General features: G+C 24.8%; 6 protein-coding genes across 6 annotated transcripts in view, besides 14 other annotated features; 5 read left to right on the top strand and 1 right to left on the bottom strand.

Annotated features, from left to right (window-relative positions):
- EDI_167810 (uncharacterized protein) overlaps positions 1-857 on the top strand; it is a gene marked incomplete at both ends in the record, with an annotated part of 970 nt that extends 113 nt beyond the window's left edge. Inside the window, 2 exons of the mRNA XM_001733437.1 lie at positions 1-15; positions 80-857. The exon at positions 1-15 is cut by the window's left edge and continues 113 nt beyond it. Coding sequence (XP_001733489.1) covers positions 1-15; positions 80-857 — 793 coding nt within the window. The remainder of the gene's footprint in view (positions 16-79) is intronic.
- A 423-nt stretch (positions 858-1,280) lies between these two features.
- Positions 1,281-2,120, top strand: EDI_167800 (heat stress transcription factor A-4C, putative; the record flags this gene model as incomplete). Its single annotated transcript, XM_001739854.1, has 1 exon — positions 1,281-2,120. The coding sequence occupies one exon, from the start codon at positions 1,281-1,283 to the stop codon at positions 2,118-2,120; it is 840 nt and encodes a 279-aa protein (XP_001739906.1).
- Positions 2,121-2,185: 65 nt separating this feature from the next.
- Positions 2,186-2,212: a microsatellite.
- A 61-nt stretch (positions 2,213-2,273) lies between these two features.
- EDI_167790 (leukocyte receptor cluster (lrc) member, putative) lies at positions 2,274-3,239 on the top strand (the record flags this gene model as incomplete). The annotated part of the gene is made up of 1 exon (XM_001739853.1): positions 2,274-3,239. One exon carries the CDS (start codon positions 2,274-2,276, stop codon positions 3,237-3,239), a length of 966 nt encoding a protein of 321 aa, XP_001739905.1.
- Positions 3,240-5,420: 2,181 nt separating this feature from the next.
- Positions 5,421-5,450: a sequence feature (AT_rich).
- Positions 5,451-6,017: 567 nt separating this feature from the next.
- Positions 6,018-6,066: a sequence feature (AT_rich).
- A 158-nt stretch (positions 6,067-6,224) lies between these two features.
- EDI_167780 (bromodomain-containing protein, putative) lies at positions 6,225-7,019 on the top strand (the record flags this gene model as incomplete). The annotated part of the gene is made up of 1 exon (XM_001739852.1): positions 6,225-7,019. The coding sequence occupies one exon, from the start codon at positions 6,225-6,227 to the stop codon at positions 7,017-7,019; it is 795 nt and encodes a 264-aa protein (XP_001739904.1).
- Positions 6,264-6,310: a microsatellite.
- A 31-nt stretch (positions 7,020-7,050) lies between the features above and the next one.
- Positions 7,051-7,078: a sequence feature (AT_rich).
- A 21-nt stretch (positions 7,079-7,099) lies between these two features.
- Positions 7,100-7,148: a microsatellite.
- A 1-nt stretch (position 7,149) lies between these two features.
- EDI_167770 (phosphatidylinositol-4-phosphate 5-kinase, putative) lies at positions 7,150-9,294 on the bottom strand (the record flags this gene model as incomplete). The annotated part of the gene is made up of 1 exon (XM_001739851.1): positions 7,150-9,294. One exon carries the CDS (start codon positions 9,292-9,294, stop codon positions 7,150-7,152), a length of 2,145 nt encoding a protein of 714 aa, XP_001739903.1.
- Positions 8,995-9,016: a sequence feature (AT_rich).
- Positions 9,295-9,377: 83 nt separating the features above from the next.
- Positions 9,378-9,523: a sequence feature (AT_rich).
- Positions 9,524-9,529: 6 nt separating this feature from the next.
- On the top strand, positions 9,530-12,316 carry EDI_167760 (uncharacterized protein; the record flags this gene model as incomplete). The annotated part of the gene is made up of 1 exon (XM_001739850.1): positions 9,530-12,316. The coding sequence occupies one exon, from the start codon at positions 9,530-9,532 to the stop codon at positions 12,314-12,316; it is 2,787 nt and encodes a 928-aa protein (XP_001739902.1).
- Positions 12,317-12,426: 110 nt separating this feature from the next.
- Positions 12,427-12,475: a sequence feature (AT_rich).
- Positions 12,476-12,552: 77 nt separating this feature from the next.
- Positions 12,553-12,639: a sequence feature (AT_rich).
- A 42-nt stretch (positions 12,640-12,681) lies between these two features.
- Positions 12,682-12,704: a sequence feature (AT_rich).
- A 988-nt stretch (positions 12,705-13,692) lies between these two features.
- Positions 13,693-13,714: a sequence feature (AT_rich).
- Positions 13,715-13,791: 77 nt separating this feature from the next.
- Positions 13,792-13,832: a sequence feature (AT_rich).
- Positions 13,833-13,943: 111 nt separating this feature from the next.
- Positions 13,944-14,001: a sequence feature (AT_rich).
- Positions 14,002-14,325: the final 324 nt, after the last annotated feature.

Raw genomic sequence — 14,325 nt, 5'->3', positions numbered from 1 at the left:
ACATTCATATAATATGTTTATTACTTGTATTTCTTTTATCTATAGCAATTTTATGTAACATTCAGTTTATGAGATTTAGAGTTCCATTTACATATTGTGAATTTGGAACACATATTTCATTAATTCTTCTTTTAATTTTTGTTCAACAACCTCAATTTATTTTAGCACCATCAACAATTCAATCATTTATAAAAAATTATCCACCAATAATAATGATGTGGATTTTTTTACTTGTATTAATGGTAGTAATTGCATTTCTTCCACACCAACCAATGTATGTTTCTGTCCAACGTAAATCATTTCATTTTATTGCTGCTTTAATCTATACACTTGGGATTCGTTCAAATGCTTTATTCTTATCAGTTCTTAGTAACAATCTTGTGATTTTATTTGTTATTCTTGACTTTCTTAGAATTCAATTCGCACCAAATGGTACTCTTTCTCAACTTTTCCAACGATACAGAGATTCACACCAAGACCCAAACCTTTCATCAGGATTTCCTGCTTTTCTTTTATTATATGTAAACACTTTACCACTATTATTATTTAGAAGTCATTTTCATTGTGCAATTATTTCTACTATAATTACTGTTGACATAGGTGATGCATTTGCAGCAATTGTTGGAAGTTATTGTGGTAAATATTTTCCAATAACTCGTTGTGGAAATAAAACATTAATAGGAACATTTTCCTTCATAATTACATCAATTTTCTTTGGAATGATTATCAACACATATATCCCATTATATTTATCATTTAATCAACTAGTCTTAATTTCAATCACTTCAGGACTAATAGAATTAACTTGTGAGAATGACAACTTGATTTTACCACTCTTTTCTTTGTTATTTATCTGATTGTCAGGTCTCATTAAATCCTTTGCGTATACTAACTCATTCCTTTCTTTAATTTACTTTTATGAATATAAATATGCATAATATACAAAATAGCTCAACTCCTCTTCCTTCGATAGAATTCCTAATGTAGTACTTTTGAAAAATTTTTTAAGTTAATATGTCACTTTTTTGATTGATAATCCAAGAACTTTTATAATCCAAAACAATAATGAGACACCCTTTCATTAATTGGATTATTAGGACAAATGAAATAAGTATTTTTCTTTGATAATATTCAATTTGAGAGTTATTGAAATGAAGAAAGAAAATAAAAAGAAAAAAGGACATTAAAAATAATAACCATAACAATAACATTCTTTAGTTTATTCTAAGAAGAATAGAACGAACTATAAGATCCTAAAGACATCGAGAACATTCTTTATAATGGCAATGGAAATCCCACTTCCTTCAACAAATCAAAATAGAACTCTATTAGAAAGTTTTAACCCACAAAGTCCAGAATCAACTCAAACACAAAACCAAAACACTAATGCCAACACAGTTGGATATGGAGAAGCACCAGGAACATTAGAATTTCTTCATAATTGTGCCCCATTCATTGCTAAATTATATTTATTAGTAAATTCTCCTCAATCTAACTCACTTATTTGTTGGAGTGAACCACTAAAAGGAACAGCAATTTGTGTTAATAACCCTGTTCAATTTGCACAAGAAATATTACCAAAACACTTTAAACATTCAAATATTGCTTCGTTTGTTAGACAACTCAATATTTATGGATTTCATAAATTAGATTGTAAAGAAGGTTTATGTTTTAAACATGAGTTCTTTCAAAGAACCCATCCTGAACTCCTTGAAAAAATTAAAAGAAAGAAAAATAAAAAGAATGTTTTGGGACAAACACTTCAACCATTTTTCCCTTCAAATGTACTATCTACAGAACTACCTAAACGTGACAGTGATGAATTATTAAATGTTGCTTCATTGCGTATTGATATTAATAAATTACAAAATCAAGTTGAAGAAATAAAAGGAGAATTGTCAGAATCTAAAATGAAATGGACAAGTTTAACAAGGAGAATTGATCAGTTAGACCAGATGTTTAACTTACTTTATTCAAATTATTCAAGTATTCAAAATAATACACAATTAAATACAAACTCAAATAACTATTTCCAAAATCCTTCTCTTTCCTTATACCCAAGTCCAAGAAGAGTTCCTGATTTTCAACCGGATGATGGGAGACATAGAGAACAAAACTAATTCAATATCAATACATTACATTAAGAAATCATTTATTATAAAAAATTTTACTATTGAATTTACTATTTCTTTTTTTTTTTTTTTTCTTTTTTATTGAACTGTTTGTCTTCTTTTATTATGAGTCTTCAAGCCATCAAAGAGGCTGAGAAAAGGATGAAAAATAAACTTGTTGCAGAGAAAAAAAAGGTGGTATTCACTGATGCTGATTTCAATCAAATGAAACCAAAGAAATTATCATTAAAAAAGAAATTCCCAAAAAAGTTAAAAAAGAGTGAAAAGCACATTAAACTGATTCATAAAGAAACACAAAAACCTAATAAAATAAACCAAGAAATTGCTATTGTTGGGTGCTCAAAGTCATTAGAAAAGAGTTATTATAGATTAAAAGGAGAGCCAAAGTTAAATGAAATTAGGAATGAAGAAACCCTAAAAACAGCATTAAATTTTGTGTTAATGAAATACAAAAAGAATAAAGATTATGCTTATTTGTGTGATCAATTAAAAGGCATTCGTCAAGACATTACTATCCAACGAATTAATAATGATTTTACTGTGTTAGTATATAAGGTACATGCCAAATATTCTATTCAACACAAAGATGTTAGTGAATTTAATCAATGTATTAGTGTGTTGATGCACTTATTTAAAGAGTTGCAATACCCTGCTGAAGATGAATCAGTATTAATGTTTACTTCATTTCAAATATTATACACTGCATACGTTAATTCACTTTTTCAATTTAAAGCAATTGTTGATACTCTTCCAGAAACTGTTAAAGCAAATATTGGTATTCAAATTGCAATTAATATTTCTATTGCTTATTTTAATGATGACCCATATACATTTTTCATTATTTATAAAAGAGCACCTAAATTATTAAAGAAAGTTATTTACTCTATTATAGAACGAATGCAATTTAAAACAATTCAAATGATATGTTTAAGTTATCGTCCATCTATTTCACTGAAAAAGTTAAAAGATGATTTGTGTTTTGATTCTTTAAGTTCTTTGTCTCAATTCATTACTAAACATAAATTAATTCTTGATGATACTCAAACACTTCTTCTTACAGAACCTTCTTTGAAAGTTCTTGTGTCACGAACATCCAATGAAGGATAATTGATTGGTTAGACTTAATTCAAATTTAAGAATTAGTAATAATTAATATATGTTTCTTCTTTAGTGATGTATTTTAATTGTTTATTCAAATTCTATATATATTAAAGAGAATATATCATTCATAAAAGAGAATTATCTTTATAGTTCTTATGATTTAAATACTACCATTTTTTTTCTCAGACAAATTGTACATTGAAATCAAACACTACTTATTAACTCACAAATTTCAATTCCATTTATAATTCTTTCACCATTTTCTACAACTATTTAAATGGAATGAATATTACTGAGAGTATTAGAGTTATCCAATACGAAAATTTAAGTATCAAACTTATGATGGAATATCTTTCTTTAGAACGATTAAAAGGAAAAAAACAAAAAGGTTGGATAGGTTGAATAAAGATAAACCATTTTCAAATATTGAAAGAATATTTCAGAAATACAACTATGATAGAACTTATCAATTGTAGTAATTATACTTTTGCAGCTATTATTAATAATAGAATTACAAAAATCAAATCAATAGAAAGAAGTATAAAAAGAAGATTACTTATTAAATCAGCTATTGAGATTGCCATCCAAGAAAATAACGGTTATAATATCATTGTTAATATTGAAAGTTCTTGAATGATAAATAATCAAAAAGAAAAAGCTGGATAACGTCACTCATAATTAGAGATTCAAGCAGAGTCTTGTTGGTGAATAGGAAAAAAACCTATGTGTTTAATGTTCATTTAATGAGCAGAAATTTTAGTATACGAACGAACTAATTTCTCAAATAACTTTCGAGTAAATGAAATTATTTATGGACTTCACCATAAGTCAAATGAAGACATTCTTTTTATGGTTTCTTCAAAAGCATTTAGTAATAATGTTATTGGTATTGTTGGAATCAGAACAAAACCTCTTCTTCCTGTAATACTCTACCAATACAAAGAATTACATTTAATTGAAAATAAGTATGTTTAAGTCAAATACCAACTATTGATATGTTTATTTAATTTTGAAAAATAGAACATATTAGGTTGTCCAAAACATCGCATCATAATAAAAGAACATATGATTAGAAACTGCTCATGAAGATTAGTATTTAGTTATCTAATAAGAGGTAAAAGATTGTTTGTAGTATTCAAATATTCAGTTTGAAAAATTTTATATTTCAAAATTTGTTCATACTATAGAGGGATATCTTTCATTTTATAGAGTGATTTATTTTGGATCAGATAAAACTTGATTTAAGGCTCTTTTGTTAATAGTTCATTAGAGTTCATAAGATCAAGTTTTGTTATAATTTTGTTTGAATCATTGTATTTATAAAAGTAACACATTACACCATCCAGAAATTCACCATTATGGAATGTGTTTTCTCTCAACTCAAGTTTTATTTTTTACAAGTCTTCTCTTAAAAATAATAAAGAGTTAACTCTAAAGATTATGTTATTACACAAACAGAAAACAATGAAATTAGTCGGAGAGAGTCAAATTGGATAATCATTGATAAGTTTCTATATATGAATTAGTACATTTATCAAAATTAAACCTAATTGTTCTATTTTTTCTCATGAAAAAATAATTTCATTTGAAGGAGCAGTTGTTAAGAAGAAAAAGTGTTATTACTAAAGTTTTTCAATTTGCAATTGCTATTTCTCAAATGAAGGGACATAACACTTGAAAAGTCATATGGATTTATTGGACCATTTCAATCAGAGAATATTTTATCATTTTAAAGTATTGAATTTAGTCATGTCCATATCCTTTAAAGTAAAGTTTTATCTTAAAGGACTAATGCAAAGTTGTGAAATTAAAAGTTCATCCTTAGTATTGAAAAAAATTTTTAATCACTTTTGATTTTATTAACAGAGGAATATTTTCTGTAAAGGGAAAATTAGAAGTAAGTCCTACTATTGATTCTAAAGGTTATATCCAAAAAGATGGCGTCTTGGCTATTAAAAAAAACAAGTTGTGGGTATGCTCATGGTATTCAGTTCTTTCAAATCCAATTGAGGGTTAATTAAAAATCATATCAGAAATAATATTTGAAGATTATCAATTATTTTACAAAACAAAGGATATTATATTAACCATAACACTGAATAGAAGAGAGTAGTTGTTCAAATGAATACTAAACAAAGTTAACATAGAGTCAAATTTTAGGAATATTCATTAATAAACCAAAAGTTCTAATTAAAGATTTATTTAATAATTATAATAGTCCACACTGTGCACACACTAATGAGAAACTTATATGTAGTTTGTTTTATTACTCTAACTTTCTCTTCTAAACAAAGTTTACGAATAGACATAATAATTAAATCATATTCTTCAAATATTATCAATTCTTTTAACAATTATGTTAGTTATTCTTTTCTTTATATTATGAATATGTTTTATTCAGAAGTAGTGTCAAGTAAAAGAATACAAAACATGAATTTATATCTTTTACTTCGAATATATTGGTTTCTCTTTGAAGTTTTAAGAAGAATTAATTTGCCAAGATATTTAATAGGTTTGAACAAAGGTTGGTGTTTTAATGGTTGTTAAGATTAAATTAAGAATTAGTTTTGTACTAAGGATTAATGTTTTAAAAGAAATACAAAAAGACAATAATTTATTAATAAGGAAAGGATATGAAATAATTAAGAAAATATTAACTTTAAATATGTTTTATTAGTTTTATGAAAAGGAGATAATGAAAGAGTAGATTGAGAGTGATGAAGTTAATTGGTTCTATGAATCAAAAAATGAAGAAAAGGAATAATGATGAAATTACAATGATTGTTTATTAAAAGATATATAAATTAGTTTTAAGAAAATAAAGTTAATAAAAGGGATATAAATATTAGAGGAAGCATAGACTTATTAACCATGTTTTAATGATAATTTTAATATTTTTAGTGATTTAAGAAGAAAATAAAAGAAATAATAAAAGTATAGTAAAATGGTATCAATAAGAACAAACTAGAAAATTGTAACTTAAAGATAAGAATGGAAGAGAGAAGTGAAAAGCTAATTAAAGGAGTCTCTAAAGAAGAAAAGAAAGGACAGAAAAAAGAAAGAGAGAAGAAAGAAAGTAAAATTGAAGAAGGATTAAGTCATAGACCTATGACAAGATCAATGAGTGGATATGAAGTTGAAGAGAAGCCAGTAATTAAGAATGAACCATTAAATAGTTTTGAAAAAGAGTTATGTATGAATGTTATGAAACAATTAATGAAAGTAAGTGAAAGTGAAGTTTTTATGGAACCAGTAGATCCAGAGATATGGAATATACCTAATTATTTTGAAATTATTAAAACACCAATGGATTTAGGAACAGTAATAAAAAAAATTAAAAAGAATATGTATTATTCTATTGATCAATTTAGTAATGACGTTAGACTAACTTTTACTAATGCAATGACTTTTAATCCTCCTGGAAATTATGTTCATTCATATGCTGAAAAGTTATATAAAATCTTTGAAAATTATTATAGACATTGTATTCGTAAACTTAACTATCATTTAAAAGAAGAAAATAATCTTCTTCAATCTAAGAAAAAATATTCACAAAAACCTTTAAATCGTTCAGAAATGCATTACCTCACTCAAAAAATGAAAAATATTCCTTTAGAATGTCTTAATGATGTTTGTGAGGTATTAGAAATACAAAAACCAATTCAACCAATTTCTGAGTTAAATATAAAATTAAAAGATTTTCCTAATTCTTCTCTTCATCACATTTATTCAATTTTTAAATTAAATGATAGAGAGAATCAATCAGCTTCTACTTCAAATGATTGATCATGTTCTTAATTATAATTTATTTCCCTTCAATTTTAACAATTTATTAATTTTTTTTAGTTTAAAGACAATAAATTATTTAAAATAAATAAACTAAAATAACACAAAAAAAAATATAAAAAATAAAATGTTATTCTAATAATGAATCATCAGGCATAATCATAAACACAGAATTGATAAATAAAAGAAGTCTTTTGCGATATAACTCTGGTTCTATTACTGTTGGATTTTGACCTAAAGCACCTATTTTTTTAACAACACTTTCTAATTGTTTATCCCATGTATATGTTCGTATAAAATCAATAATACCAACTCTTAATGATCTTTCTTTTTCATCACATCCAACAATTAAAGAATAATCCATTACATTAGATGATGATAACATTTGTGTATCATTTTTAATAATTGACATTAATTCTTGTTTAACTTCTTTACTAACAATAATTGGTTTTCTTGACAATGACTGTACAAAATTACCATCTAAACCAACTTTTAATTCATCATCTTCTAATGTTCTTTTTTTAAGAGTACCTTTAAGGTCATAAGTTTTTGTAGGTTCTTTTCCATAAAATAAATTTTCCATTATAAGGAATATAACCTTTTCACTTTTATTATTACCAATTTTAATGAATGAAGAAAAAACTCCAAGATTTCTTACTAGAACAGTTTTACGTTCTACAGTTAACATATAATTAAAATATCCAACACCTCCACCATCTAAAAATGCTTCATATTCTGGTGGTTTTAATTCTTTAAATAAGAATTGTTCATCAAATGTTTTAAAGAATAAACTTTTTGATTTACCACCTTGTGTTGTTATTGAAGTTATATAAGCCACACTTCTAAAAAAATTATGACATGCATTTTCTATTGGAATTGATAAATTTTTGTAATACAATAATCTTAAAAGATGAAATTGACAAGCAAAACATAATGAAACTTCAATTGTTATTGGAATAGTATCAACTATTGTAGTATATTTAAAATCAAAATGTGGTTTAACTGTTGATGATAATACACGTTTAACTGTTGATTCATTTAATTCATCATAAGAATAACTAAGATTATTAGAAGTAAGATAATTTTTATATGATTGTGTAGATAAAGCAAATGCAAAAAGAGTTGGTAATGTTGATAGATTTAATTGGAAATATGTTTCATTATGTTCTACAATTAATTGTTCATTCCATATTAATTTTAATACTAATTTTTCATCTTCTAAAGGAATAGATGTAATAGAAATTAATTGATTATCTTCAAGTGATTGATTATTAATAAGAGAAAGTCTAGGAGCTTTTGTAGTTTTTCTTTGAGTAGAAGGATCAGTAAGTTGAGGTAAAGAAGATTTAGATATATCTTCATTTATTTTAGTTAGTAAAGATTCTTTATTCTTAGAAGAATCTAATTGGTTATTAAATTGTTTGGAGAATTCAATAGTTTCTTCATAAAAATTTAATTGAAACTTAACTAAATCAGATGGTGTAAATTGTAATAATGATTGACCTAAATAAATATTTTCCATTTGATTTAATTTAGAATATAATTGTTTTCTTGCTTCGAATGACTTTTGAACTTTAGGAATTTGTTTTCTTAAAATCATTAATTCTTTTGTCATATGACAATTCATTTCAATTATTTCAGATAAAATATGTTGTTTTTGTGAAATTTGGTCTGGAATTAATTGAGATTGAATAGAAAATGGTTGAATTAAAGATAAAGAGAAATGAAGTGCAATTCCATTTCCTGTAAATTCAAGAATATGATATAAATAATCTTTGCATGGAAATGTTGGAAATTTAGGATATTCTAATGAATGTGTTGTTGATAAAGAATGTAAAAGTTCATTTAATGAAATAGAATATACTGACTCTCTTAATGTCCATACTTCAGAACTTTTTTGACATTTTAAACATCTCATTCTTATTAGTTTTAATGATTCTTCTGGTTTTGAAGTTATTGCAGTAGTTATTGTAAGTTTAATATTATTAAAAATTATAGATGTGGTGTGTTGATTTATTTGTCCACTACAATGCATACATCCTCCACCATTCAAAAATGGAGTAATTAAGTTTTGTAATGTAAATTCATTTGGTATTAAAATATAACTATACACTGAACATTGCATAGAATAATCAGAATGTAACAAAATTGCTATACAACTATTTTTTAATTCTATTTCATCAGTTTCATTTGGATCAACATTTATATTAACAGTGTGTAATCCAAGGAAGTTAACACTATTGTCAATTTGAATATATTTCTTCATTGAATTCATTAGTTTCACGAGCAATATCACTCACTATATTTTTAAGTTCTTGTTTCTCAATTCAATTTCTTTATTCATTTCTTCTTTATGTGTTATATATAACAAAATATTATCATTCTATCAAAAAATTGTATTAATTTAAAATTCTAATGAAAAATTTATATATCTTATAGTAATATAACTATTAATTATAATAAAATAAACTAAAAGAATAAAAAAAAGAAAACTATTAAATATTCTCTCAATGCAAGAAGAAAACACCATTATTAATACTCTCCAAACACTGACCTCTCCTTGTGATTCTCAAACACGACAAAGTGCTGAACATGTATTATTAAATTCATTACCACAATCAATTCCTGTATTATTGAATATTTCATTAAGTAATTCAGTAGATCCAAATCAAAGATTATTAGCTGCTATTGTTTGTAAGAATAATTTAGTTACAAACCAATTACCACAACAAGATATTGCAGCTTGTGTTAATCAAGTGTTACCTCAAATCCATACTTGTCCTCAAAGGATTGGAACAATGCTTTCATTCTTCTTAGAAGCACTTACTAGAAATGATAAAGTTAGTAGACTTGCTTTAATTAATGAATCGATTAGAAGATTACCAGCGTCATTACCTGTCTTAGACGCTTTATTGTGTTATTCATTTATTGATAGATCAATATTAAATTCTCTTTGTTCTAAGAATGGTGGATGTGCTGATCTCATCCAATTAATACAAACACAGACAAATCCTTCTGCAATGAAAATTATTGGAAGTATTATTTCATTCATTGGTATGGATTGTCCTGAATATTTAAATAATGAGGTTTTTCAACATTTACCTGATGCCTTAGAATCAATATTAAATTCAGAATCAATTCCAGCATGGTATCATGCATTATCATTAATTAGACTTTTATGTTCAGATGCACCTGAATTAATTAGTAAATATTTTACTAAGTTATTACCATGTATTTTAATGGTTATTCAAAAGATTATTCAACAACAACAAAATAATCAATGGCAATCATTAGAAATAGTTAATGACCTTTCTTTTGATATTAAAGATGGAGTGTTAATTGTCTTAGTAGATGTACTTTCTGCTTTTGCAGCATTAGACTGGTATCATAAATATAATATAGAAAAAGTTAATGACATAGTTACATTTGTTGTACGAATTATGTGTAGTCAAGTCCAAGATTGGTCATTTCCTTTTGATACATTATCTCATAATTCTGCACAAAATGTACTTCAAACATCATCTACAACATTACCAGAAGCAGGAATTATTTTCTTTCATAATATTATACTTCACCAAATAGTACCTGTAAATGTATTATTTATGAGTAGTTTTCAATTATTAGAACAAGGAGAACAATTATTAATATTACATAAACGTAACTTTGTAAATATTAGAGGAACAGGACTATTAATATTAAGTATTTGTGCTAATTATTTAACAAAAGCACATATCCCAATGCAAAAAGAAGTTAATAGTATTATTATTAATGTTGTTAAAAATGATTTTCAATTAATTGGTATGATGAATAATGAAGACTTTGTTGATCATGATATTTGTTATGCATTAACTTGTATATCATCTGTATTACCATCAGCAACATATTCCGATTTAGCTTTTTTCTTAACTGCTTTATCTAATGCATTTAATAAATTTATCTATTGTCCTATAGTATTACCTTATTTCTTAAGATTACTAACTCATTGCCTTTCAATTCAAGACTTTACAATATCCCCTTTTTATACTTCTTTCTTTTCTGCATTATTAAATTCACTTTCAGTTAGTTCAGATGAATTACCATTTGTTTTAGATGCTTTATCAGCTTATTGTAGATATTTACCCCCAGCAGGTACATTATTTCAACCATTAGTAGCTTCATTATTACGTTGTTTTTTACATAATCCACTTTCTCCTAAAGTTAGAAATTCAATGATTCAAATTTTCACTACTTTATTTAATAACAGAGCTATTTTCTTAAAGGTTGTTGAATTTTTATTCTCTCCTTTACCAACTATTTATGCCTTTTGTTCAAGACAAAGTTCTGATTATCCAACACAAACAATATTAATGGTATCAAAAGTTATAGTTAAGTATTCAATGGCACTTGGTGATGAATTAAAGAAATTATTATTATTATCTTTAAGTGCAGGAAAAGCAACTTCTCAGTGTTTAGAATTATCTATTGATATTATGATAGAAACATTAAGAAAGTATGTTAATATCATGGAAACTGATGACGGACAAAATATTGTATCACTCATGTTACAAAACCTTGATGAAGCTGTTAAAATTGGATTAATGGAAGAAGAATACCTGTTAAAGAAAGCATGTGAAGCATTAATGCTCCTTGGAATGTTTCATGGTAATAAAATTGGTCAAGAAATAGTTCAAATTGCTGCTAGGGGTAATGGAAAAGGAAATAGTGATTTAGAAATTGTTTTAGCAAGAGCTTTCATATCCTGCAAAGAGATTAAGACAAAACTCACTCAATACTTACCTGAACTCTTTAAAAATGCAGTTAAAATGCATGAAATGGTAAAAGAAAAAGGAACATATCAAGGAAAAATTCATGGAATGTATGAAGCACAATTAATTGATTTTGAAGAAGTTGATAATCTAAGAGATGAAAAAGGAGTACCTTTAACTATTTTATCATTATTAAGTCTATATCTTGATCTTATTGGAATGGAACAAATTTATATAAATGAAAAAAATACTATGGAACAAAGTAGAGCTAATGGTATGAACGAAATGAGTGGTGATGAAGATTCTTGGTTTAGTGATGAAGACATAGATATGTATACTCTTGGAGAAGATTATATGGAAATGTCAGAGGCTTTACAAAATAAAGAATTAGATATGTTGTCTCGAGATGAACTTTTTTATTCTAGTTACAAAGATTTTCTCCAAAACTTTTTTAATCATTTTAAAAATGATTGTTCGAAACAACGATTCTTAAGAATACAACAATCGGCTTTGAATTATAACAAAAGTCTCTATGAATTTTTGTCTAAATGAATTTTCTTTTAAGCTCATTTTAAAGATAACATTGGGATTGTCTTGATTGTTACTTCAAAATAATGTTTTTATTCTTTTTTATTTTTGGTTGTTAGTTTCTTTTTTTCTTCTTTATTAAAAAAATAATAAAAATAATGAAAACAAAAAATTTAAAATATTCACAACAATCAAAAATATGTTTCTTATAAACTTGTCTTTATCATATTATTGTTATAACTAACTATCCTACCTTTTTCTATATTTTATTATAATTTACTTAATAGTAATTATCTTTTACAATACAATATCATTTACTTTTTATATTTCTTCTAATAATTTTTTAACTATAAACCAATGAAAGATATAATGAATTTAGTAATAACCTGTAAAATTATTAATTTTATTATTTCTGATAATAAGCTTTGTTATATTAATAAAGTATCTAAGGTTATTTTATTTAACCTATTTTCTTTCTCTTTTTGAGCACTAACTTGATTGAAGAAGTTTGTTTTCCGATTTATTTATAAATTAAATCTTTTCATCTAAAGAATTATTATTATACGCAAATTTAAAAATAGTGATGATAGATTGAAAGAAATATATAACATACCATCTACTCAGTTGTCTTACTTTTGTGTTATTTTTCTTGAAAAAAGTTGTTAATCAAAGAGTTTATTATCTAAATTCAGTTTGATAATCTATTAACATAAATTATGTTATTGTTTCTTCTAACATTATATTTTTTTATTAAAACATATTTCTTACAACAAGACATGAAAACAGGAGTTGTTGCTGGGGGAAATTACATTTACACAATAAGATCAATTTTATAGAAATATAAAATTATAACTTCAGTAATAACTGAGTGAAGTGAGGCTTATTAATTTGTTGAATTAGGTTGGTTATGATCAAGTTATTTAATAAAATTGATGATTATAATTCAAAAGAAAATTAGAAACACATTAAAAAATCAGATGATATACATATGAATGAGACAAAAATATTAAATACAAGATAAGTAATAATATCATAAATTACTCTATTAAAAATACACTTGAACCAAAAAGAATAAAGAACAGATAATAGAGGAAACAGAAATAATATCAATTTTAATAAAACTCTGAACTTATAAAAAAAGTATAAAAAAATATATCCATCTTGAAAACTAAAATTATCTAAAAACGAATAAAACACAAAAAACTTAAAGATCAACAAACCTGTTTAATGTCCTGACTAAAGAAAAAAGGAGATGTATTAAATAAGAAGAATTGATATTTTGTAATAGGTTTGAAGATGTTTTAATCTTATATGTGTTAGTGTTAACTATTCAATTTATCATGTAATTATCCTTTTAACCATAACGCAGAATGTTATCGATTTTGAAATAAGTGCAATAGTAAAATAATAAAATAAATTTATCCATCACATTTGTTTAAACATCATTTTAATCAGTTAAGTATTATCACAACATACAAAAACCAAGAACAACTGCTATCATAAAAATATTTCTTTTTATAAATTTATTGTAATAATATAAGAGTACTCAAAATTAATTCCTAAGAAATCAGAGTCATAAGAGGTCTATAGAAAAAGGGATTATAGACAATATCAATTAGTCCTAAAACACTAACAAATAAAATGTAGTATCTAAAATTAAATATTATTTTTGGAATTTGAATTACATTAAATAAAGAAATAAAAATAAACAAGAATGAAATAATACATCTTTGAATAAAGAAATTCTATTTAACATTCTATTTTTCAATGCTAAAATTTATAAAAATACCACAAATACAAATAGAAAGTAATAAAGGATTCTACAATAACTATTTAATAAGACTCAAAAATCATTAAAGAAAAGTTCAATAAACAATAAACATTAAATTTTAGAAACACAGAAGAGTTAAATTAAAAAATTGAATAAGAGAGATGAAAAGTTGTATGATGAGGATTTCAAAAATAATTTTAGGATTTAAAGAATAATTTTGGTGACAAAACAATAAATTATACTTTCACGGATTTTAATTTCA

The sequence above is a fragment of the Entamoeba dispar genome, genomic scaffold (assembly GCF_000209125.1).
Source record: "Entamoeba dispar SAW760 scf_1105229462485 genomic scaffold, whole genome shotgun sequence".
Lineage (NCBI taxonomy): Eukaryota > Evosea > Mastigamoebida > Endamoebidae > Entamoeba > Entamoeba dispar.
Note: the sequence above shows the minus strand (reverse complement) of the source record. Positions and strands in the feature narration are given on the sequence as shown.